Genomic DNA, 24,932 nt, shown 5'->3' on the forward strand with positions numbered 1-24,932 from the left:
AACCCTAAATTTAAATACACTTATTTTCATATCAGGAAATGTTCATCTCATGGAAATAAAATTGCCCCAGTGGTTGTGTTGAATGTGTTTTTGAAGAAAGCACACGTTTACAGGTGCAGATCGTTAAAACCCTAAATTTGAATACACTTATTTTCATATCAGGAATTGTTCATCTCATGGAAATAAAATTGCCCAGTTAGTATTTGAATAATGATGGTTAAAATATTGCACATAATACTGTTGTTTCTGTAACAATCATGTTGAGTAAATCATGTCAAATTTTAAAATAAATTAAAATTTTCCATCTAGAATTGTCCCTTGTTGCAAAACAAGTGAGGACACATTAGTGGCAACGTTCCCTGATCGCAACACCACAGCTACAGGTGCACCAGCCATGTGACTTAGTGTTCCTACACATTTAAGAAAAAATAATAAATAAAGTCAATGATATTACACTTTTTTAATTAAATGCCTGACTTTGAGGTCAAATGTCACTGTGATGTTCAGGGACACACACACCACCAGAGTTTAAAAACTCAATCTACAAACTTTTCTGTCCACCAACAACAACAAATACAAAAACAAAAAACCAACAGTCAACCAACTGAAACACAAGAAAATGAATAAACTACATTGAGCTGTACTTGTGTTAAGAGACAAACTGGCCCAAAAGACTGGGAAGAAGTGGGTTTTATATACACACACACACAGGTGACACACATCAGGGGAGAGGCAGGTAATCAAGGGAGCTGGAGACACAGGAGGGCAGGTGCAGACAATCAAGAGGGAACTTGACTTTTTTTTCTTCTTTTGTTTGTTTGAGAGAGATTTAAAGTTGTTTGTTTTTCTCTCATATCTCATAACCAGCCAAAATCACAACACAAATCATTTCCAGAAATGTTGTTACAGATTTTGAATGTGTTCCTTGTTCCAAATTCCAAAGAACTGCCATTTGGAATGTATTTGCTAGAAGGTTGCTCAATGTTTACTCAAGACCTGGTTTATCTGGTTTATCTATTTATTCTAGAATCATTCCAAAGACAAATGAAGCTATTGTCAGGTCCTGGTTACACAATCCATAATAAAAAAAAGTTTCATCAGTATTTTTCTCTTTAGAAGACACACCTACAAAACTACGAGAATATAAGTACTGTTTGGGAAAGTCTTGGCAGAAACTTTGATTTCCTTGGGTAAGAGATTCCTTCTCATTGTGTTTGTGTGATATTGTTAACAGGTGATAAATGTATTTGCCCTTTTTATTTTTGTATTACACTGAGATTTTGACAACGGTTGCTTTTACTGTTTTTTTTTTTTTCCTTTATCATTTTCAGCGTGAAAATGTCAAAATACCAGGTAAAGGTGTTCACTTCTGAACGTGCACTTCCTGCATCTTTTAACCAAGTCTTTATTAAACTGGTGGGCGAGAATGGAGAAAGTTCCCATACCATGCTGAAGAACCTGCTGCAGCCTTTACCCTTTCTGCAAGGAAGTGTAAGTTCCATATCACTTATAATTTTGAAATTCACTTTTTGTTTTGTGTGGAACTACGTATATGTAGGTACAACCACAGTCAATTTAGGAAACCCACATACATCACAAACAGTGACCTCCACAACCTTTAAATTGGGGGGTCAGGTAAATTTAATTATTTTTTGTAAACTGTGTTTGTCTGTGTTGCTATTTGTTCACTGAAGCCACTCAATTTGCCAAGAACTCCAAAAACCTTCAGGTATTTAATTGTTTTCAAATGCAGTATATTTGTAATACACTAAGTAATACATTATTACTATATTATTAGGATAACACAACACAAATAAGTTTAAATTGAAGCTGATTTGTGTTATTTGAGACTGGTTATTAACACCAAGTGTTCCTAAACAGCACTTGACCCATAGCACCTACATATATGTGGAAATGTAAAAGTGAAACTCATTATTTTATTTCCATCAATAATCTAGGTTGTCACTTTTAATGTCTCATGCTCGTCTCTTGGAAAACTTATTCTGATTGAGCTGGACAAAAAACCTCTACCATTGACTCCAAGTAACGCTTGGCTCCCTGCTAAAGTGGAGGTAGTATCCCCTGAAGGCGACACCTACTCCTTTCCCATCTACCGATGGATAAATGACAAGGAGGTGCACCGCTTCAGAGCGGCTGAAGGTGTGTGGAAAAAAACAGAAGGAACACAATTCCTACAGGATGTAGTTTACGGCAAATCATGACTTCAACAGTAAGGGAAGACTGATTTTAAATGTCTGTCATTCTTGTTTGTCCTCTGAAGCTCTGAAAGTCTCTGACGACAACCATCACCTTGGCAGGTATGATCGAGAAAAGGAGCTCAAGTTCAGGGCGGAGGAATATTGGTGAGAAATCTCAGCTTGTCATTATTCTAGCTCTTTTGGTCCCAAGGCAAAATCTTCCATGATTAATGAGTTATACTCTTGATAAATTGGAATCGATAAACCAATATTCTTTACAGCTAATCTTTCAATGAATGTTAAATATGTAAAAGTTGTGGCGATAATTATCTACAATTATTTCATATGTTTTCTAATTCCTCTTTCCAGTTGGAGTGAGTATGCAGCTGGAATACCCCACTGCATTAAAACAGAAAACGCGCTCTCACTGCCACCTGAGGTTCAGTTCTCTTTCACCAAGAAAAGCGAGTTTTTTCTTACGTCTGCCTTTGGGTATCTTCTCCTTGTTTTTACAGCTAAACTTATTTTCCATTTAAAAAAAAATCATTCTTCAGTTTTTTAAAAACAAAGTAAGAATACTTTTCTTTTTTTTCTAACAGATTGTCATCACTGGGCCTCACATTGTTGAGTATTTCTAAGGAGCCATGGACTGACTTTAAATCTATTAAGGAGTCGATCACCAAAAACAAAACTGCAGTATCTGGTACTTTTATCATCATAAAATGATCACTCTCTGTACGTGATGGTATATAATATCAACAGTTAGGCCAAACCATTCCAACAGAGAGGATATGAAATTTGTATATTTTCATTATAGTTGTTTATTTGCAAATCATTCACCAGTTTCCCCAATGATCTGCTGGTCTTTAGAGGTGGGTAGAGGAGCCAAAAGTTGTACTCAAGTAAAAGTACTGTTACTTCAGAATAATATTATTTAAGTAGAAGTTAAAAAGTAGTCATCCAAATAATTACTTGAGTAAGAGTAAAAAAGTACTTGGTGAAAAAAACTATTCAACTATTCAAGGTATGATCCACTGCCACCCCGTGCCAACAGTACCTCGTATCCTGAAAGTGTATGATGATCATCTCTGCTTATCTTCCAGAATATGTACAAAAACACTGGGAGGAGGATGAGTTTTTTGCATACCAGTTTCTGAATGGTGTTAACCCCATTCTGATCAGAAAGTGCACAGTGCTGCCAGATAACTTTCCTGTCCCTGACAATGTAGTCCTACCCCAAAGCAAGAACTCCTTACGCAAAGAAATGAAGGTAATTTCCATTTATTTGAAATGTTCACCGTTACTGTGTACAACATCACTTCACATGTTTTTCTCAATCAAATATAAAACAGAAGGGCAACATATACCTGTGTGACTACAAGAATCTGAAAGATGTGAAAGCAAACATCATCAATGGGAAACAGCAGTACTTGACCGCGCCCCTCGTCCTGCTCTATAAAACACCGAATGACAAGTTGATGCCAGTCGCTATTCAGGTACAATTGACGCTTGCCTGGTAATATTTGTAAGGAGAACTTTTATACACTTAACCACCACACAGTGTTCTCCCAACACCATACTTGACAAACCAATACGAGTGATCGCAAATATTTTCATTCGCCTATGCCTACAAGTCGACTGTTGGTCCGAATACAAGCATCGTGCATCCCTACACCACCTAATAGGAGGCAGAACTATGGCAAAAGTGCTGCTACGGTGAGTATGAATTCTCTGTCACTGATTGGAAAATTCTTTTGTTACAGCTGAACCAGGAACCAGGAGCTGACAATCCCATCTTTTATCCTAACGATTCTAAATATGACTGGTTGACGGCAAAGACTTTTGTGAGAAGCGCAGATTTCTCTGAACATCAGCTTAATGTTCACCTGCTGCGCACTCACCTGCTGGCTGAGGTCTTTGCAGTGTCTCTGCTGCGCAACTTCCCAATGGTGCATCCACTGTACAAGGTAACAATAAACCTCAAAGATGTCTCAGTTCACGGAAACATTGTGAATTTTTCTTGCGTCAACAATTCAATTCCTGTGTCTTTAAGCTCCTCGTTCCCCACACACGCTACAACTTACAGATCAACCACCTGGCTCGACTTCTACTCATTTCTCCAACTGGAGTTTTCACTCAGGTATGGAAATGTTTATTTTCCTTTTTTTCCATACAAGTTCTTAAATTTATTTCTTAAGTTTTCAGCCTCTGGTGGAGATGCCATGATGCCCATCCTGCAAAGGTCACTAAAGTCAGTGACCTACAGCTCCCTGTGTGTACCTGACAGCATTGCTGAGCGAGGAATGGGGAAAATTCCAAATTACTACTACAGGGATGATGCGCTTCGTCTTTGGGACATCACTCTCAAGTATGAGAGAACGCTTTGGATTTTCCGCCCTCTTCCAAAATATATCCATATAACCAACAGCAGATTATTTTCCGTGTTTGTTACAGGTTTGTGGATGGAGTTGTCAAGTACTACTACAAGAGTGATTCTGACGTCAAAAAAGACTCTGAGCTCCAGAACTGGATTGGGGACATTTTTGAACATGGATTCCTTTCCAATGAAGCCTCAGGTGAGGTTTGGATTTAGCACCAGCTCACTCACAAAACCAACTTTAACCAAAGAATACATTTGGAGTTGTCTAAAGACAATTTCAGAGATTTCTTTATACTCTCCAATTTCCAGGAATTCCAAGGCAATTTACAAAAGTAGTTGACCTGGTCAAATTTGTCACCATGGTGATATTCACTGGCTCCTTCCAACATGCGGCAGTAAACTCTGGACAGGTGAATCTCTTTAACATGTGGGAATATTCTGTACGGCTGAATACTGTATTCCATTTTACTTCAAAAATACATGTTTTAAATGATGCACATTTCAGTATTTAATTGACCTTTTGACACATCCCCCTGCTGCCATTTGTTATAGTACGATTTTGGTGCCTGGATGCCAAACACCCCCATCTCTCTGCAATACCCTCCACCGACAACGAAAGGCAAAACAAGTGAGGACACACTAGTGGCTACGCTCCCTGATCGCAACACCACAGCTTTGGGCATATCCACCGTGTGGCTACTGAGCAGACAGTCTTCTGACGTTGTGAGTATTGCTCAACATTTAAGAAAAAAAAAATCTAAAATGACTTTGCACTTTTTAATTAAATGCCTGACTTTTAGGTCAAAGTTGGCCAGTATCCAGAGGATCATTTTGTTGAGAAAGTTCCCAGGAAACTGATGGCTCAGTTTAAAGGAGAACTGGATATTGTGAACAAAATCATGGAAGTCAGAAACAGAAACCTGAAGCTAAAATATGAGTACCTGCAGCCAGAGTTGGTGGAAAACAGTGTCGCCATTTAAGCCATTTATTACTCTTAAACTAACAGCAGAAAAACAGGATTAAAAACAACATGTGCAGTTCATTAAGTAGTTTTATGTAGGTGGTATGGGCATAGTTTTGACACCTGTAGAAAAATATGTTACTCTCTGTCATGATCATTATAACTCAAGTTTGTAAAAAAGTGTATATATATATAGTTTCAACCCTTGTCTGAGGACATGGGTCATGTGATTCTGTTTTATGTGTTTTCCGTTTGCTATCAGTGTATGTGGGTATGTGGGGGTTGTTTTTTTGTTTTGTTTTCTTGCAGGATCACATGACAGGGAAACTGTGAGTGGATTGGTGGATGGCGTCCATTTAAACCAACTGGCTCTTCCCCTTTTCCCTTCATCATCCTCGAGCTAAAGCCTGCTGACTCCTTGCTGTGTGCTCCGTGTGGTTTACCTTATGTTACATTTGATTGCTTGTATTGAGCAGCAAAATGGAGGAGTGAGAAGCACTTGTTTTTGTTCACAACATTTTCTCTTTTTGATTTGAGCTTAGTTTAAAAACACTGTATTTTGTTTTGTTTTTGTTTGTTGGAGGAAGGAGCAGAGTCCCTTTTAGTTTTGGTTGGGCATCGTTTCCTCACAAAATAAAATGCTGTTTTAAAAACTATAAACTCTTAGACTTGGCCACATTCTCGGGGATGATGCTGCACTGGTTTAAAACACATCGGAAAAAAAAAGTCTCTACAAAAAGCAACTAGGTGAGATGTAAATCATCTACTAGTGTTTTCAGATGGAACTGTAGCATGTGTTTGTTTTTCTATTCCCCTTGATCCTCACTCCTTTTACATACGCATGACTACAGAAAAACAAAAATCCAACATGCACACAAAAGTATTTTAGCCTGAACTCGTTCTAAAGCCCTTTAGTGTTTTTTTCCATAAAACCACTAAAAGGACCAATCAGAATTGTAGAAGCCTGCTTCTTCACTTCCCATCAAATTATTTAAATGGCTTGGTTGTCAATAAACACAGATTCTTTTTTTGTGTCTCTGAAAAAAACAAAAACATTTTGCTTAAGGTAAAACCTGCTCCAACATCTTCAGCGTGCTTCAAGTTCTGCCTTCTAACCAGTACCAACCAAATCATTCCTGCCACCTCACAGATCCATACACATGAATTTTAATGAATTAACGTCTGCTTTAATGCACCATTTAATGAGGTCCTTTTTGGCAGCATGTGGCTAAGAGAAGCAAGTCTGTGAGGAGAGTTCCCTTTGAGGAGCAACCGACTCTCAAGGACAATTTAAGTGGCGCACTGGGGATATAAACGCTGTGGGTCACATCTAAGAGTGACTAAACTGGATTACATATGTATGATGTCATGTTTTCAACAAGTCAACTCCTGCTGTCACAGAAAGTTAGTAAGATGACCTGATAATGAGCTAAAGAACAAATCTACTGCAGGAGAGCTGCTCATTTTTCTCTGTCTGTCTGTCTGGATGGGACAGACCATGTCCAAAGAAAAGACAGAAGTCCAGAGAATTGGTGAAGATTTTACCAACTTCATTCACAAACAGTTAGTAGGTAGAGTGTATCTAAACATGCCACTGTGATGTTCAGGGACACACACACCACCAGAGTTTAAAAACTCAATCTACAAACTGTTCTGCTTTTCCATCCACCACCAACAACAAATACAAAAAAAAAAAAACTACAAAAAAAAACCCCAAAACAAAACGCACAAACAAACCCCAAAACACAGTCAAATAACTAAACCACAAGAAGAATGACAAAACTGCACTGAGCTGTACTTGTGTTGAGAGACACAGACAAACTGGACCAGAAGACTGGGAGGAAGTGGGTTTTATAAACACACAGGGGCGTAACGACACACAGGTGACACACATCAGGGGAGAGGCAGGTAATCAAGGGCGCTGAAGACACAGGAGGGCAGGTGCAGACAATCAAGTGAAGTGAATGGGTAAGCAAGCAATACAAGCACTGGCACACACACCCACACACACACACACACAAGTTCACACACAGTCACACATTCAGTCCTAACCAGTTAATATAAAGTAAACATTTAAATTAGAATAAACTGTTGCCTATGAAGCACATAACTTTTGTGTGTGTGTGGAGTATGTACAATGTACTTGCGGAGACCCTTTGTTTTTGTGGGGACATTTTTAAGGTTCTTCTTAGAAAGAGTTAGTTTTGAAGTTTAAAAAAAAGATTCAGACTTAGGGATTAAATTTGGGATGGGTGTGTGTGGCATTGTTACTAATGCATTAGACCAGTGGTCCTTAGTGGAGTCCATGTTGTTCCAGTATCAGGTTAACGTTACGTTTTTAATTGTATTGACTACGTGTGGTTACGGCAACATATGACTCAATAACAATCTCTGAAAGTGGTCATATTCATAACTGTGATTTGCAGGAACTACAAATTCAACACACTATAGAACTGAATTCATCAAAACACAAACAGTATTACCAGTTTGGTTTTTTGTCTTTAAACAACAATGTTCAAAATATGTTAAACAAAATAGAAAGATATTATTATCATATGTTCGAAAAGGTAAAAATAATATATTTTAGTTTGAGCCACTGCTGAAAATAATTTATCAGATATTTTCATTGCAGCTCACTCTTTTCCTAGAATATTTTTATCTGCATCTGCATCTTTTCCTCCAAATCTGTTCGCAAATCAAAGTTTGCAGCTGTAACTTGATGACATTCTGTTGGCTAAAGGTACAAAAAAAATACTTAATTAACTGTCAGTCATATGTGTTTTATTTACACACTGGTCAGGATGAATCTGAATTTGATTTAATGCCCCCCAGGCATACAGATAATCTTCAAGTCCAGCTGATGCTCCTTGTTGTCATAGCTAAAGTAGCTAAAGTAGCTATAGCTAAAGTTACACACAGCACAATGCCATATTACGACCTGCTATTTTGTGCACTTTAAACAGTCTTGCATGACACATGAAGTCCCATCTGAATAGACTTTATTTATACGTTTAAATAACAAACCATTAAAAAAATCCAATTAATAATGATGTCAATTGTTGTCAATTAACAAAACACACAACACAATTCTGGAGTATGTACACGCAACTACATTTACATTAATAGGAACTGTAAAAGCCTGGTTGTTTCTAAACACAAAGCATCGAAATCAACAAAGCGACAAAGCGACAGAGGGTAATGCTTTGGGTAAAAGTCACAGGTTCGCACAACGATTCTTTTTGACACATTTCATGTATCTGGAGAACATGAGAGCTGAGTGTTTTTATTACCATTGAGGCGTTGGAAAAAAATATTTAGGTAAAAAAAAACAAAAAACAAAAACAAAACAACAATCAACCAGATCTTTGAAATACTGTCACAAAGAAAACTGCACACTTTCCATCAACTGTTTTTGAACAGAGAGATCAATATTTAAAAAAAAGGTGGAAGTAGACCAGTGACAGTGGGATTACACAGTTACTCCATTACAACCACATGACAACAAACACTGTCTTAAAAAAGTATCAGATTTACTGACATCGACAGCTGGGATTTCTTCAGCTATCAACCAAAATACCTTTTTGCAGAGATCGTAAGGCAAATAAACAGCACTGGTTCAGTGAATGCAGCATTTAAATAGCTGATTTTTCAAGGAAAGAATTGTTTGTTTTGTTTGTCTTTGGGAGAATTTTAAGTGGTTGGAGAGCTGCTGGGATTTTGTTATGTGGTGGACAATTTCATGGTAATAACATGCAGGTTTCCAGTCACACCCGGTCAGTATGGATTGATACAGGCTGAGAAGAGAGAAACTTGTTTTCTGGAATTGGCCCATGAGGTTTGGCGCAGATCCTGTGTTCATGTGAAAATCGAGAAGAAGAAGAAGAAGAAGAAGAAGAAGAAGAAACCCACTGTTTTGCTCCAGCACAATTTCTTGGACATTTACGTTTACAGGATGGCAGGAGTAGTTGAGTTTAAGGGTGGGCAGAGTGAGGAGGACGTTGTAACAGAGTCACTTCTCTTTCAGATTAATTTCCTCTCATCTTTTCTTTCTGCCCTTGTTTTAAACTGGCAGTTAAAGTCTCCTCAGACTGTGCTCTTCTGTGCACGAGCCTTTCCTCAGGGTGATGTCATCCACCGCCATTTCACCGCTCCTGCCTCGCCCACGCTCCCCCTTCAGGATTACCTGGGGAACAACATCACAATGCACATTGAGATGTGAGATCTGGTGATGCTGCAGTCTAACATGAGACTTTTGGTTGGTCTTAACTCGACAACATAAATGTTGTGCGTCATATTTGCTAGTGCAGAGGAGTCGTTACCAGTATGTTAGAGAACACATGAAGATAAAACCACACTATTCACCTATAAATGAGCCCAAAGAAGTGCAATGCAATCACCTTAAAATCTTTTTTGTTTTCAATCTTGTAGATTCTATACAAGGCCATTGCAGTGACAATCTTCCAAATACTCCAGATATTCCAATTTCAAATCATTGCTAAGCTGAGATTTATTGTAATGACAAACATGTTTGATGTGATACTTACACTTTCCAGGCCTGTGCCCCAGAGTGTGATCTGAGTGTGCCTCCAGCCATTGCCTCCTGTGCGGCCCCACACTGCCGGGCTGTACTGCTTTCCTTTCTTCACAAACACTTGCAGCATTCCCACATGGTGTCCTGCCAGCTTGTGGCGAAAAGACAGGCACAGATTGCCGTCGTTCCAAGGAGGTGTGAGTGGGAGGACCAGTCGGGCCCCTCGTCCGGTTCTTTTGTTTCCTACCTCTGGTATGGTGAGGTACCGTCCACCTGTAGAGACGAACAGCAGTTCACAGTTTTCTGATGAACTCAGCGTGTTATATATACACACTGTGGAACTGACAGAAAAACGACAGGGAGACATAAGGGGCACAAGTCGACGTACCCTGGGAGGAATTGACCTGTTTTTGCCATGATGATTGCAGTAGAAAATGTACTTCAAAGGCTAAGAGTATCATATATAAACACACACCACTGCACTCCTTAAAACTATTCAAAAATCTTAGACCTATAAAAACACTTGAGACGAATCTCATTTTCTCTTCATAGCTTCAAACTCCCCAAAAAGGAAACCTAACAATATCAACAACAAAAAAAAACAATTTCTTTTCCTTCGAGAATAAAGCTGGTGAAGATAAGAAAAAAATATTTAGTTATTAATAAAATATAGTTTTGAGGAATTCCACGTAGTTGGTATCAGTCTTGGATGTGTATGTTACACAGGAGCCCATTGTCATATCCTTCTGTGGGACCCAGAATTCCTGGCAGCGCCTCTGGTTATAGGTGATCCATGTCCATGTATTTTGGTTATCCAGTGGATCAGTTTATGGCTGCTTGAACCACAGGGGAGCCGTTATTGACTGTAGCTGCAGGACACTGAAGCTGTCATGCATTAGTTATGAGGAATTGCAGTACGTGCCAATTATTTAACGGTCGCCGATGTTTGCCAGTTGCTGTTTATCATGGGAAAGTGAAAAGGACTAAACACACACACATATCCCACATCACACAATGAGAGTGTGAGCAAAACTGAGGTCTGGATTCACATGTACACATACAGTAGTATCTTTAAGTATTCTCATTAAATATGTTTAGTACACAATTGAAATACTATAACAGTTACAGCTTTTGACTTACTGTAAATGGTTTTTTCTCATGTAGTAAGAAGCAAAACAAACAAAAAAAACCCCTAATTTTATTTGGCTTAAAAAGACCGGAAGCTTACAGCCTTACAGTGAATGCCTGGAGACACAGCACTGACTGGAGGCCAGTTGGCCATGGCAGCAAACAGGAGTTGATTTTATTTAGTTTTTTTTTGTTTTTACATTTAACAGCGCCAGTTTACTGAAATGTTTAGTCTTCTCTCTGTCTTCCAGATGTAAATCACCTCAGCCTCTCAGTGGAGGATTGTATTTCTATTTAATGTCACTCAAGTATCACTGACACGTCACGTAATCCATTTTCATTTGCATTCTTTGGTCAAACAAAGGCCCTGGTGTTCACAGAGTTCTTCCTGTGAATGTGTTTCATTCTGTAATTGAGCCAAAAAAACATTCGGCTTCTCTGACTTTGAGTGTTTGCCCGTTGAAAATGTCAAGCATGAGTGCTCATTCACATTTGATATTTGAAAAGTAAAGTCAAGTGGTGGTTTGGCCCAGAGGCAATGCCTCTGCCATTGGTGTGGAAGCCCAGGGTCCAACTCCTGGACAAGTTCAAATCCCAGTTAGGGCGGTTGCTACCTTCCAGTGGGGGGTTGGTACGGAAAATGGATGGAAAAGTAAAATCAATGTTTTTCCTTTTTTGATTTGGGGTGTGTGTGATTGTTTCTGGTATAGCCTACAATTGTGGGGACGTTTTTTTTTTTGTTGTTGTGGGGACCCTATGTCCTTATGGGGATTTATTTTGCAGGTCCCAGGTTATTTCATTCTTCAAAATGAGTTCTGAGGTAGGGTTAAAATTGGGGTCAGATTAGACTTAAAGGGTAAGGAATAACACTAGGAATATATTTGTAATAGTGTATGAACCAAAATTTCGCATTGCATTTACCGGTCGGATCAGGCGTTGTCTCCCAGTGCAGGTCTCCATCTTTGTCCCTGATCCAGCCACAAAGACCATCATCGAAGGAACAGCTGAGATACCCTGAGTCTGAAAAGAATAAAAAGTTACTTTTCAGACAAACGAAAGAAGGACAAACACACACAGACATCAAGGAGTTTCTCATAACTTTTCTTTTAGTTCTATCAACTATGTGTATCCATACCTGGCATCACTGTTACCAGTAAATACCAGTGAAGAGAGAATGCTAATTGTTTATCTCAAAGCTAAATACCAGTGAAGAGAGAATGCTAATGATATCATTATGTTGTCACATTCATTTTGAGAGATCATAATGAAGACGTGGCAGTAGGATATTTCCAGCAAAACATTACATTTATGAGCTGCTGAGGAAAAGAAGAAATTCCTGATAAAAAAACAGCCATCATTTTATTGGCTTTGATTTTCCAAAGACAACTTCACACTTCATTTACAACTCATAAAAAACCCTTTTCCTTTTTTGACACTTCTTTAAAAATGACACGCTGTTAGCCAAAACAAACATGATTTAGTGTACCCAGCGCTGGCAACAATAGATCACACTGAGAAGAAAAAAGACAAAAGAGACAAATCACTGTCTCTTCATGAAGTTTATATCATTATTTTGAGAATTCCACATGGAGTACAATGAGGCTTAAGAGCTGAAACCTCATCTACCTCCAAAACAATCTATAAATCATTCAAGCAGTCAAGAGTCATAATGTGAAAACAGGACATTTTCTGGAAACTAACGGAAAAGCCGTTAGTTAAACTGATATGAACAGACATTGTGCACCCCCTTATGGTGAAAGCCTTATCAAAACGCATCTGTTCAGAAACACGTCTGAACAGATGCGTTCAGATGTGTTTCTGAAGGAGGACAGTCACTCCTGCATCAACACTGCAGGAGTGACTGTCACGTTTAGGAATCCACCCGACAGCTGAAACATGTCTTGTTTACCTGGGTCGTCTTTAGCTTCATCTGCTGTGTTGCCGAGCTCAATGTCAAAGTCGACGCCCAGGACTGTGTTGTGGTCGTGGTTCCGAGGGACTGAGGAGAGATAGAGGATAGGATTAAGGATTACTGAGAGAAGAAGTGATATGTGGCCCCTGGTGTCCTTGCCTGTGGCTAATACAGTGTGTGTGGATTTGTCTCACTGCTTTCAGGGGATGAATCAATGTCATGGTTTAGTGTCTGTGGTTGAGCACAATTAAGTACATTTGACCACAGTGAGGTCAGGGGGACAAGAAACAGAAGAAGTCTAATGTAAAGTGATGAAAAGGCACGGCTGATTACATTTATCTTCTGGGCAAAACTACAGCGCCAGGACAAGAGACTACACACACAACACAACACACACATTCTTAAAACATCCTCTCTCCTTATCCACTGGGGTCATGCCTCCCAAGATACTAAGAGCCAAAGCCAAGCTGCCAAGTAGAGCACAGGAAGTTTGTACTTTCCTCTTTTGATTCCATCTCTTATATCAAACTTTTTCTCTGGGGACCCATATTTTAAAAGTCACAAACCTTTGCGACCCAAGTCAATAGACATTCATAAACTCCTGGGAAACATGAAAAAAAAAAATCACTTGCGACCCACCTCAGGGTCGTGACCCAGTCTTTGGGAAACAATGTGTTATATTTACGGTAATGTTTTTCACAAACAGGCGGTTAATACTACACTAAAAGATAACAAATATTACTGTAGAATTTCCTTAATTTTCTTCAGAATAAAGAATGACTACAAAACCAAACCCTGAACTAAAAGATAAAGAATGACTACAAAACCAAACCCTCATTTGAACTGATCCCAACCTTGCCGACAAACTCCTGCTGGTTTGCCACTTGTTTATTTTAACCTGCACTTGAACTACCAGCTCTCCAGGCTCAGTGACACGCCGACCCCAGTCCGCCAGAGCAGTAAAAGGTTCCACCGTCCTGCTGGGACACACAAACCCCGCAGACTGCCATGTAATCAAAGGAATCTAAGATCAGGGAGGTCAGACTCACACCAGGCTCTCCAGCAATCCCAGGAGTGCAGGAATCTCCATGTGTGTCACAGTGTCTGTGCTTTTAAAGAAATCTGTCCCCGAGTCAGGGATCATCCAGCAGGGTCCATATACCCCGACAAAGAGTAAATAAAGGCTGGCACTGACAGACATTAATGGTACATTTATTGTGAATTATTTTGAACTAGGGGTATAAGAAAATATCTATATGCTAATATATCCAAAATTGATATATTTGATATTTTTGTATTAACAATTAACATATAAATTATTATACCGCTGCTTCCTTTTATTTTGCTTTTATTTCTTCTCTAGTAATTACAAATGTAGAGCCCTCTGTTCCAACTTTAGTAACCTGATGTTGAGCATGTAACAGCATTGTGTGTTAACTGTGCTAACAGTTTTCCTAGAATTAACTTGCGAGATGCTATTGCTAAGTGTAGACACTCTGCTACACTTTCGACCAGGGCTGCTGAGACAAAACACCAGTATCTGCTGTTCCCCATGGCTCTGTGACTAGACCAGTGACCTCATTTTGTACCAGTCTCCATGTGGAATGAATCAAATTGCACCTTTGTTATTATAAGTTGGATACATTTTGACAACATGTTTGACAAAGCACTACACAATGAGAAACCTGTCTGCAGTTGGCAAACTGACTGACTGATTAAAAACAAGTCTCGACACATTTTACAGGCCAGTGTCGAACGCACCGTAATTACACTGATAAACCAAATTATGAAACTGAATATTGACCCTGACTTTTCCCTTTTCTTTCTCGACATCACAGTTTATCATGAATAATCCACAGCTACCCTGTGATTAATCAGATTAATACAGAATGGTACAGAACAGGAAAAAGAGGCTGAGGATTCAGGTCAGAAAATTCATATTTCTGATCACAGCCTAATGTGTATCCAAGTATTGCATTGTGTGACATTGTATAGAATTATAGCAACAACACATACAACACAGATTTAAATATATTTGAATTATTGCTGATCAAATGTGTGATGTGTGTTGGAAGATTACTGTTCAGATCAATCATTTGAAAGTGTCCGATTAGAAAAGATAAGATAACATTCCTTTTTGATGAAGAGGTGTTGATAGAAATATCAACCAACAAGCCAGAACATGTCAAAGCCTCTTGGTGTGATCCTGTATTGAAGTCAACTCTCGATATTAAATATTTGTTGAAATTTTTAATTGAAAAAGAAAGAGTCCTGGATGGATTTGCCATATACCACTATATTGTGTGTGTGCATATGACTGAGTTATAAAACCTAGGTGCAATTTTCATTCAGAGAATTGGAGATTGTTGGCAGTCAGTTCTGAGCGACCAACGTTAAAGGTCTCTTACATCTCAGGTCCAGAAAAGGGTAGCTTGTTTTGCAAAAATCCCACCGCCGGCAGACGCTGCGGTGGATCAGATTAACCAAGTGACATTTATACTCATCTCTGTCATTTGCCAAGCAAATATCTCCTGCGTGATGCAATTGACAGAATGGAGTTACCATGGAAAATTGTGATAGGTTTCACAGAGAGACCCAACCGTTGTTCTGTCCATGAGCAGCCTAAGAAATGTTTTGATACGTAATTTAAATTTTACATCCCATCTACTATTTCATCTACAGAGGAGTTAGAGCTGCTACAGTAATATCTGAAGCTGAAGTCAGTAAAATAAAGGATGATGGAATTGCTACAGAAAACTACAACAGTATATACACAACTCTACAGTAGTTCAAGCCACAGTTTTTCACATCCAGAAGAATTATGCTAATGACTATTACAATTATGCTATTTCAGTCCTTTGAATAATTACTCAGCGCTCGTCTCTCGTCTCATTCCTCCTTTCACACTATTTAAATTGTCTTCTCTGATTTCAGGAACAGTCCTGCCAGGGTGCAGACTGTTAGACTGATGTCTCCCTCTAGTTGTGCAGACAGGAGTTAATGTAATATTCCTTCATCTTTACTTTTCTAATTATGTGCTGCCATCTGGCAAGGTGAGCTGGAACGACAGAACTTTCTGTTCAGTTCTCACCAAACAGCATGTGTGTTGTGGATCAAATCAGCACGTTGTGGATTTTTCTGCAGTTCTAATGTTGTATTTACAATAAAGCTTTTCATTTAGGTCAATAATTAATTAAAATATTGATTTATGCTTTTGAAAAGAACAGAGAAAGAATCTGCTTAATAACCTGTATCATGTAGTGGTGTAAGAAAATATCAATACAACAAAATAACGTAATACTTTGTTTCACAATATCATGTTGATATTCTACAGAACTGTATCAATATTTTATTAAGAATAAAAGAATGCTTATATTCATGGGGTAAGTTCATTTTATTTTGCTATTATTTTAAATCAGAAGTCTTAAACTAGAAGTCTTAGTAAATTTGATCAACAAAATAGAATTGTTTTTAAATTCTCTCTCTTTTTTACAAAATAACACTTGACTTTAGATTAAATGTGTTGTGTAATATAAAAATGTTTGGTTTCAGGATGCAGGGGAAGTGAAAGTTAAAATTCGGTCCATATCGTTTAGAATAGACCTGTCAACTGAGTCTCCAAGAGTGAAGAAAGAAGAAAACCTTCACAGCACAGCAAGGATCAAAAAGCAGAAAAATCTAACATGTAAAAAAATTACATTTATGTGATCTAAAGTTTTAAAAATGTAAAAAAAAATGGACTTACTGTGGACGTCTCCTCTCTGCTTGGTGACCTCCTTCTGGATGGTGTTGTCCACGGGGGTGACAGGTGGAACTGCAGGTGGTCTGGTTGGAGTGACCGGTCTTGGTATGACATGTGGTTTGCGTGTTGATATCGGAGGTTTCCGAGTAGGAATTACCGTCTTTCTGGTAGGAACTGCTGGTTTGCCCGGAGGTGGGGTGGCCCTTTTTGGAGGCAGAGGTGCTTTAGTTGTAGTAGTTGTTGTTGTTGTTGTGGTGGTGGAAGGTGTTGACTTAGGGATGAACGGGAAGATTCTCTTTGACGTCACTGGTGGCCGTACGGTGGTGGTGGTCCTCCTCTGGTCTAAGTCTGGGATGTGGTTGTGGTGATTGTGGCCTGGTCTGGGTGGGTCGATGACCACCTTAGGAATGACTGAAATATGAGAAGGAAAAAAAAGTGATGAGTGTTAATGAGGCGTTGAATTTCCCAGCAATCATTAGCACGACTTCATCTACGAGATTCATCCTTCATCCTGTGTCTATTAACTTTGAATTAACTTGACCTCTGCTGTCGAAAAAATGTGAAACTACTACATCACTACAGTTTGAACTACTTGCCTTTGACTGATGGTTATTTAGCATTGGGTTGTCTATGGCAGTGTTTCCCAAACTTTTTTTTTAACCTTCGTGACCCAAGTCAACAGACTGTCCCAGGAGTTTATTCGTAAACATGATGCAAGACGACGCAAAAAAAAAAACAAAACTCTTGCCTCCCACCTGAGGGTCGCGACCCCGTCTTTGGGAAAAAATGGTCTATGGAATTAAAGTCTCATTCTGTCAATATTGTCCCTTATGATACAGGACATTGTTTGGAAGGGAATCAAGGTGGGACATGTTGGATAAGGCATGTTATATACTGCCCATATATATATACATATATGTATGTACATATATATACGTGGACTGTATGTTGATACATATATATACATATTTAGGTTCAAATCATTGTTGTTGTTATGATATTTCTGAATGAATGAGCGGACATCCACACTGGCTTCTGACCGCTGCCTTTGACTCGCTCTACGTGCTCCATCTAATTAACAATTCCTTGTGCGCTTGTTGCCCGAGGCTTCTCAGCAGCCGGCTAAAGCTGCTCTGTGTGCGTGGAATGATCTCCGGTCCAACAGAGGCAGCCGTGCCCTGGAGATCCCCTTTACTCGGCTGACGTAATCAAAGTTCTACTTCTCTCCTTTTGTTCCCTCTCACATTCTTCGCTGCAGGAGCGGGAACAGACATCGCAGGGTATTTGTGTGTTGCTGGTGGGGTTTCATAAGGCCTTCATGAGTGAGGAATGAGAGCAAACAAAGGCAAGTGGTTTGAACTCTGTTATTGCCTCCTCAGGTTGCAGGCGACTTTGAAATGTGAGACACAAATAGGATATTGCAACTTGAGTCCCCGGGCACTGGTGGCCCACACCCTTGAGGTAGGTGACACCAGGAAATATTTGCAGCTCACTGTGCCCAGGGGGGTGGGCATTCTCTCGATGTTTCATCAATGACTTCTTGCTCACAGATATGAAACTACAAACACACAGATTACACACGTAGACAGATGAATTAACTGTCTGTGATCAAAAAGACACAGACAGAAGGGAAAATGTAAATGTGAAGGAACCATTTTTTGACTCTGAGGGCCTGAGTCGAGTCTCCACGTATGTATGTATGGGGTTAAAGAGCAAGAAATTGACCTTGGTGTTGACTGACGATTTACATTCAATCTCAATGTGAATTTGGACCCTAACCCTAACCCTTAGTCCAATTTAGTAAATAGAACTGTTTTAATTTGAGTTACGTTTTTTCACCAAAATATCAAACTTTTAGATATAGTTGATGTGAATAGTATGCGTACTATTTTTTTTGATTGGTTCTTTGTTACCCAATGCCCAACATTGAACTGAAATCAGGGCGGATGAACTTCATCCCTGACAGATTTTTATGTCCCTTATTATTATTATTATTATTATTATTATTATTATTATTATTATTATTATTATTGTTTGATTAAGACATCAATACATTTCGTCATTGTCATTTGTTTTGTTTTCATTGGTCAATAAAATGACACTGCTGGTGTCCTTATAAAGAGAGAAATTCCAGCACCTGCCCTGTACTTCATGCATTTTCTTTTACTCTCCTAACTATTTGAAATAAAAAAAAAAACACTGTCAAAGAAAACAAAAAACTTTTTGAGGCCCTGAATCAAACATCAAAGTGAACACTGAGGGCCACAGCTTTGAGGGCCACAGCTGTCTTTCTTGGTCCTTACGTTTGCAGTCCTGGCCCATCCCCCTGTAGCCCTCTTTGCATTTGCACTTGTATGAGCCCGGCGTGTTGTAGCAGGCGGCAGAGCTGCCACAGTGGCTCTGGCCTGTAGAGCACTCGTCCACATCTGAAAGACAATGGAAACAGAGCCACATTCAACCGTCAGCTATTTCCTTTAATACGAGGGTCTCAGAGTTTTTAAGACAAGCACTCGTAACGTAATGAGCACCTGGTGCAGGAACCCCCCCCTCCCCCCCCAAACATGGCTTGTTATGTTGGATCTTATACTAAGATCTCTAAATAATACACAGGTGCATGTACTATTAACATTTTTAATTTCAATGTGAAAAAAATATTTCAAAATAAATTCACAACAGCCTTTGTAGTAGCTGTGTGGACCACCTGTGGGTCAAGAACCTCCTGATGAACAGCTCGTTTTATTAGCTGAGGTCTTTTGACTAAAAGCATTTCAATTGATTTCAATTTCTTCAGTGAAAAAAATTATATATATATAACGTTGAAATGAAAAGTCGTTTCTGTAGATTTCTGGTAGAGAAGGTTCTCGAGTGAAGCCACTCTTTAGAGGAAATGACGCACGAGGACCGTGAACAGTACATTCTGCTGCCGATATTCAAGGTAATGTGACTTTTGTGTAGAATACTGATGAAGAGTTTAAAGGAGGCAGGTTTTGGAATTCATCGTGCATACTGCAGTGTACTGCTGCCTCGCAATTTCAAATCAAGAAAGTGAACTGAGCTCTGTTGTCTCAGTAAAATGTAATAAGTTTGAAGAATTTCTGGCTCAGCTGGAGCTACATGAAATACAAGGTAGATTTTTTTTTTTTTACATACAACAATTAAAAATAATTATATTTTGATTAACCAAAGAAATAAAAAAGTAATGAAGGCAAATTTGATCTAAAATAAGTCATGTATTATGTAAAAAGAAATTATTGTAAAATTGTAGTGGATAATTGTGTTCATCATAGCATCATAATTCATCATGTCAACTTTGTGTATAGAGAAAAGCTTACATTCAGATATTAAAAATCCTATAAAACATAGCATGTGTCAGAGGAAATTATTGGTTTTCTTTTTCATGATCAGTGTCTCCGGAGAGAGAAATTGTCATAAATCAAAAGCATCACAGGAGCGCCCCCCCCCACCACCACCCCCCCTGCAGCTTGTATCCCAGTGCAGACACCTGTGACAGTACCTATGCACTGGTATTTCCCATTGATGTATTGCAGGTCGAAGCCTTCGTGACACTTGCAGATATAGCTTCCAAAGGTGTTGATGCATTTCCTGAACCTGGGGCAAACAGCGATTCCTGTGGCACATTCATCCACGTCTGCAACAGAACAAAATAAATGACACATCAGAACGACACAGCAATGATCAAATATGGGTTTCACTGAGGGGTTTTTTTTGGGCGTTTTTTTCCCACTAATATCCAGAACAATGGGCTATAAATAATGCATACTAGAAAATTTAAAGAAAAAAAACATTGTATTACCTTTATATCTTTATGTTTTCTGCTTAGTGAACAGAACACAGTAATCGAGCCGTTCTAAACTCCTAGTGTTGTACATTTGCAGGGAAATAGCCATTAATATTAAGGCACCAGTCGCCGACTTCAAAGCATTTGCATTGGAATCATTAATTTTCTGCACAATGCCGCAGGAGCGCCGTTGTGCTAAAGGGACTACCGTTAAAACGGACCTTAAAATTTCAGAGCTGCTGGAAAAACATGCAGGTCCAGTGAGAAAGCAGAGTGAATCCCCTCAAACTCGCTAATCAGCCAGAAACACTGCTCCAGTGGAGCTTTAGAATCGACACCTGTTCAGGAGAAGGCCGGAGTTGCATGATTTAAGTATCGAGAAAACGATGGGGAATAAAAGCATTTCAACAGCCTGCTTTATTTTACTGACCTTTGATCAAAGTGATTACATGCACTATCACATGACCATGGCGTAGATGTAGAGATCTCAACAATCTGTATCTGTATTCCTGACTGCAGGTGCTTGAGTATTTGCGCTTGCCGACTTTATTCCAGTCTGGTTGAATAAATGTCAAGCCGAAATCAAATCACTTTGTTTGAGTCCAATTTTTACACTCAACCCACAAGAATCGTGGGTATAAAATATTTTGTACGGCATTTTTAAAATGGTTTGATAGTCTTGGCTCTGAAGGCTCGAGTTTTTACTGACAACTCAACATTATAATAGCAGAAACTGCAAGCGAAGGCTGAAGGAGTGCACATCCATAAATATGATAACAGAGCTGCCGTAAAAGTCCAATCTGCTCCCACAGGGATCTGGAATCACACCATGTTGTACCACCTTCTGTAGGCAAACGCTCTGTCCTCAGTGACATCATTCATCATGATTTACGACCGACCCCTTTCAGGAATACTGCCCCCCTCGCCCCCCCATTAGCCCGTCTGCTCTCCTTAGTGGGATTAGATGGCAGAGTTGGAGGAGCTGCTCAGTTTTTGGAACAGCCTGTAGTTGAAGAACATTCAGGAAGAAAAGAACTGCCCCCTGAAATCTGTTGATTACTCCCCTGAAAATCTTTGCCGTGTAAAACTGATAAATGTTGCTGACAAAGACAGCTCAGTTCTGGAATATCTCAAAAATATCTTGGTTGATTATCTAGTCTTGGATGACTATCAAATTCCCGGCAAAGAGGTTCTGTGTGCCTGCTGACTAATTCTCTTTTAAATGCCAAGTTCTCCTCCATGCTCTGCCAAAGCAGCTGCATGATTATCACAGAGTCTCATTAGTGATGTTCTCTCACAGTCTTGCATTTAAGCAGGAGGGTTAATGTAAAGGCTCCGTTCACTCAGACGCACCGATACACGTTCTTCCATCTGAGGCCAGCTGGAGTCCCGGTGATGGACACTGACATCGGACCTCTCCCTTCAGAACCTCACAGCCGTACTGACAGTTAGCCATGCCGCATGTGCGAGCATCTGGTGGACATAAAGGATGAAAAAAAGAAGAATTTAAGCAAAGTATGCAGCAAGTGTTGCACATTGTTTACAAACAAAAAGGAAGTGGTATCCAGTTTCAATATAAATTGGATCATTTCACTTAAATTCTCCACTAGAACATGAAAAACAACTAATGGCTGAATATTGCAAAGAGACACAACATAAAAACGAAGCCCATCATTTAATTAAATGAAATTAAAATTCTATATTCTAGCTTTGTCTCTAAATGTGGAATGTTTTTCCACGTGAAGTCTGTATTTATTTACAGTTCCCTAAATGTGTGTGTTCACCTCATTTATTACCGTGACACGTATTGTTTTTTTTCTGTCCTCTTCACTTGTTCTTATCCTTCCTTAATTGTGTTTTTTTTTCTATCCTCTTCACTTGTTCTTATCCTTCCTTCTTTGTTTTCTGTACTTATAATTACTTTCTGTTTTCCTCCATATCCTCAGGCTCGGCCTCTCAGTTGAACTCGAGGGATAAATAATGTTTCCTGAGTCTGAATCTTACATTTAAAGAAAAAAAAAACCAATACAACGGTTCGTTGTTCAGTGTGTATGCACCTGCCTTCACTGGCCTTTCTCATATTTACCAGCCTGACCTCGCGGTGCAGACAACAGACGCTGGACCATTATGAGATTCCTCTGCTGAACACCCGCTCTCTCACCGACTTCTGCCTATCAGTTCCTTGAAATAAAAACTTCATTCAACACCAAAAATAATAAACCAGAACCGATTTCAGGTTCAGCCTGTTTTAATAACTTCAGACCCAAAAAAGGAAATTAAACGTGTGGCTCGTGTTACTACCGCTACATCACTGCCTCTGGCACCCTGCAGTAGGGTTCAATGACTGAGGCAAGACTGTCTTATTAAAGCTCCAGGGATCTATTGATCAAAGCAGGAGCAGCAGAGAAAGGAGAAACAGTGTAATGTCTGACATTATCATCCGATGACAACATTGGAAAACACTGAGATTAAGCCGAGTAAAGCAGACAATGAAGGACATATATTAAATTGTCTTCTGATAATAAAGAATATAATTAAGACGTCACGCCATCCTGGAGGAGTGGGAATTGCCACCTCTGTTTGGTACCTTGGGGCAAAAAGTACTGCTTATAAACTCTAGGCTTTGTGGCCTGTGTTTTCTTCTGTATTTTACCTCCCTTTACCTGTTGGGATTCTTCGCAGGGTTCTACACACTGTCGAGCTTGTGTAATGAAGCGGTGGCGTTAATCAAATAGTCTATGAAAGGATTGGAAGGCTGCTGGCCGAGATACACACATATGTGGAGAAGAGGTTTTTTTTCTAATAAACGACATTTGTTAGGGCTGCGTACGGCCGAGTATCTGACGATTCTATCACGAGATTTTTGCAGATAATAACGATAATATCACTATACAGCCATTCTGCGATAATCGATATTTTTACAATGAATTTCATCCATCATGAATCACGATATCTGTTAGATATAAAGTGCATACTACACTCTACAGTTTGTCTTATTTAAGGAAGATTCTGGCATGAATGTAAACAGGGTGATAAGGCACCTCGACTTCGAGGAGAACACACCCCACAACTAATCACAACCGTTGTACCATAGTACAAATTATATCCCAGCACAAAATATCTAAATATATAAATATCAATAGTTGCCACCAATATATCAATAAAGAGGAAATATTGTATATTATACATATTGTATATTGTATATTATATTGTATTGCACTGTGCTGACACGCTGATGAACACATTTGTAGTGAAGCACAAAATCATATCCAGGCAACAAAGAAGAATGAACTGGACAGTAGGGAGAGAACAGAAGCTGAGAGAGGAACACTCACTCCCACAGGTCCCGTCAGGCAGCTGCATGTAACCGTTCAGGCAGTAGCACTTGTAGCTCCCGTACGTGTTCATGCACCTGTGTTTACAGGGCCTCGGCTTCAGACCGCACTCGTTCAGGTCTGCAGACAGAAAAAGAGGGAGAATGAGTGGGCCGCAGCAAATTAGTCAGAGGTCAAAGGTGAAGAGGTCAGCCTCGTCAAAAACTAACCCATCCATTTAGAGTGGGTTGGACATGACAGTGTGTGTTTGTGTGTGTGTGGTTGGCAGGGTGTGTTTGTGTGTGTGTGTCAAAGAGTGTGTTTATGGAAGGAAGGGAGACTGAAGACGTGGAGTGTTACCGTGTTCCGACAGGCCCACGACTGCTGTGTTTGATGACTTTACAGGAAGCCAGCGTTAACTGTCGCCCGTTCTGATAAAAGACGCTGTTATTACTCTGACTCACCGTGACTTCACCAGGCTGTGCATGCACTGTACAGCGCTTGTATAACAGCAGCTTTTTATAGGTATAAAATTAGAGAGCTCTCCAGCGCGGGAGACGCTGCAGATTGTCTTCTAAAATGATGTGGTCTGAGTTCTCAGCAGTGAAGCCTGCGGGGGAGAAGAGAACACGCCCCGAGCTCAACACCTGTCAGATGATGAGGAGGCATATTTAACACGTAACGTTCTGGCTGCACAGTGACATTTTAACCAACACGGATGTAAAATAATAACTATTTTATAAACAATCATGCTAATGTCTGCTTCTGCTTTCGTGAGGATATTTTTTTCAGAGCTTCTTCAGACGTTTTTTCACTGAAACATAATTTCCTCTCACCATGACTTTGCTAAAACCAACGTTGCCACTGCAGCTTAGCAACAATCTTAACGTTCTTTAGTCTGTAATAATGTCAGACATTCTGACACATGATGAAAAGAAAGACTGCAGGGAAACGTAAAAGTATGATT

At 39.4% G+C, this 24,932-nt stretch overlaps 2 protein-coding genes across 7 annotated transcripts in view; one reads left to right on the forward strand and one right to left on the reverse strand.

Annotated features, from left to right (window-relative positions):
• Positions 1 to 73: 73 nt before the first annotated feature.
• On the forward strand, positions 74 to 7,263 carry LOC103383522 (arachidonate 15-lipoxygenase B-like). 2 transcript variants are annotated; one of them, XM_008316666.3, is made up of 14 exons: positions 74 to 1,491; positions 1,959 to 2,160; positions 2,282 to 2,363; positions 2,568 to 2,690; positions 2,798 to 2,901; positions 3,302 to 3,468; positions 3,551 to 3,694; positions 3,962 to 4,165; positions 4,252 to 4,338; positions 4,397 to 4,566; positions 4,653 to 4,774; positions 4,888 to 4,988; positions 5,131 to 5,301; positions 5,379 to 7,263. In XM_008316666.3, the coding sequence occupies exons 1-14, from the start codon at positions 1,339 to 1,341 to the stop codon at positions 5,556 to 5,558; spliced, it is 2,010 nt and encodes a 669-aa protein (XP_008314888.1). In that variant the 5' UTR covers positions 74 to 1,338; the 3' UTR covers positions 5,559 to 7,263. The 2 variants fall into 2 exon arrangements, with proteins under 2 accessions (XP_008314888.1, XP_024914493.1); XM_025058725.1 differs by having other exon boundaries at positions 3,962 to 4,566.
• A 1,258-nt stretch (positions 7,264 to 8,521) lies between these two features.
• The window catches only part of npnta (nephronectin a), a 44,124-nt gene continuing 27,713 nt past the window's right edge, over positions 8,522 to 24,932 (reverse strand). For all 5 annotated transcript variants that reach the window (XM_025058731.1, XM_025058729.1, XM_025058730.1 and 2 more), the window contains 9 exons: positions 23,987 to 24,106; positions 22,005 to 22,124; positions 20,367 to 20,501; positions 19,156 to 19,278; positions 16,856 to 17,263; positions 13,108 to 13,197; positions 12,120 to 12,218; positions 10,084 to 10,343; positions 8,522 to 9,722 (listed from right to left, as the gene is read on the reverse strand). In XM_025058731.1, the coding sequence (XP_024914499.1) occupies positions 9,612 to 9,722; positions 10,084 to 10,343; positions 12,120 to 12,218; positions 13,108 to 13,197; positions 16,856 to 17,263; positions 19,156 to 19,278; positions 20,367 to 20,501; positions 22,005 to 22,124; positions 23,987 to 24,106 (1,466 nt within the window). In that variant the 3' untranslated portion in view covers positions 8,522 to 9,611. The remainder of the gene's footprint in view (positions 9,723 to 10,083; positions 10,344 to 12,119; positions 12,219 to 13,107; positions 13,198 to 16,855; positions 17,264 to 19,155; positions 19,279 to 20,366; positions 20,502 to 22,004; positions 22,125 to 23,986; positions 24,107 to 24,932) is intronic.

This window comes from Cynoglossus semilaevis, chromosome 9, assembly GCF_000523025.1.
Source record: "Cynoglossus semilaevis isolate Cse_v1.0 chromosome 9, Cse_v1.0, whole genome shotgun sequence".
Taxonomy (NCBI): Eukaryota; Metazoa; Chordata; class Actinopteri; order Pleuronectiformes; family Cynoglossidae; genus Cynoglossus; species Cynoglossus semilaevis.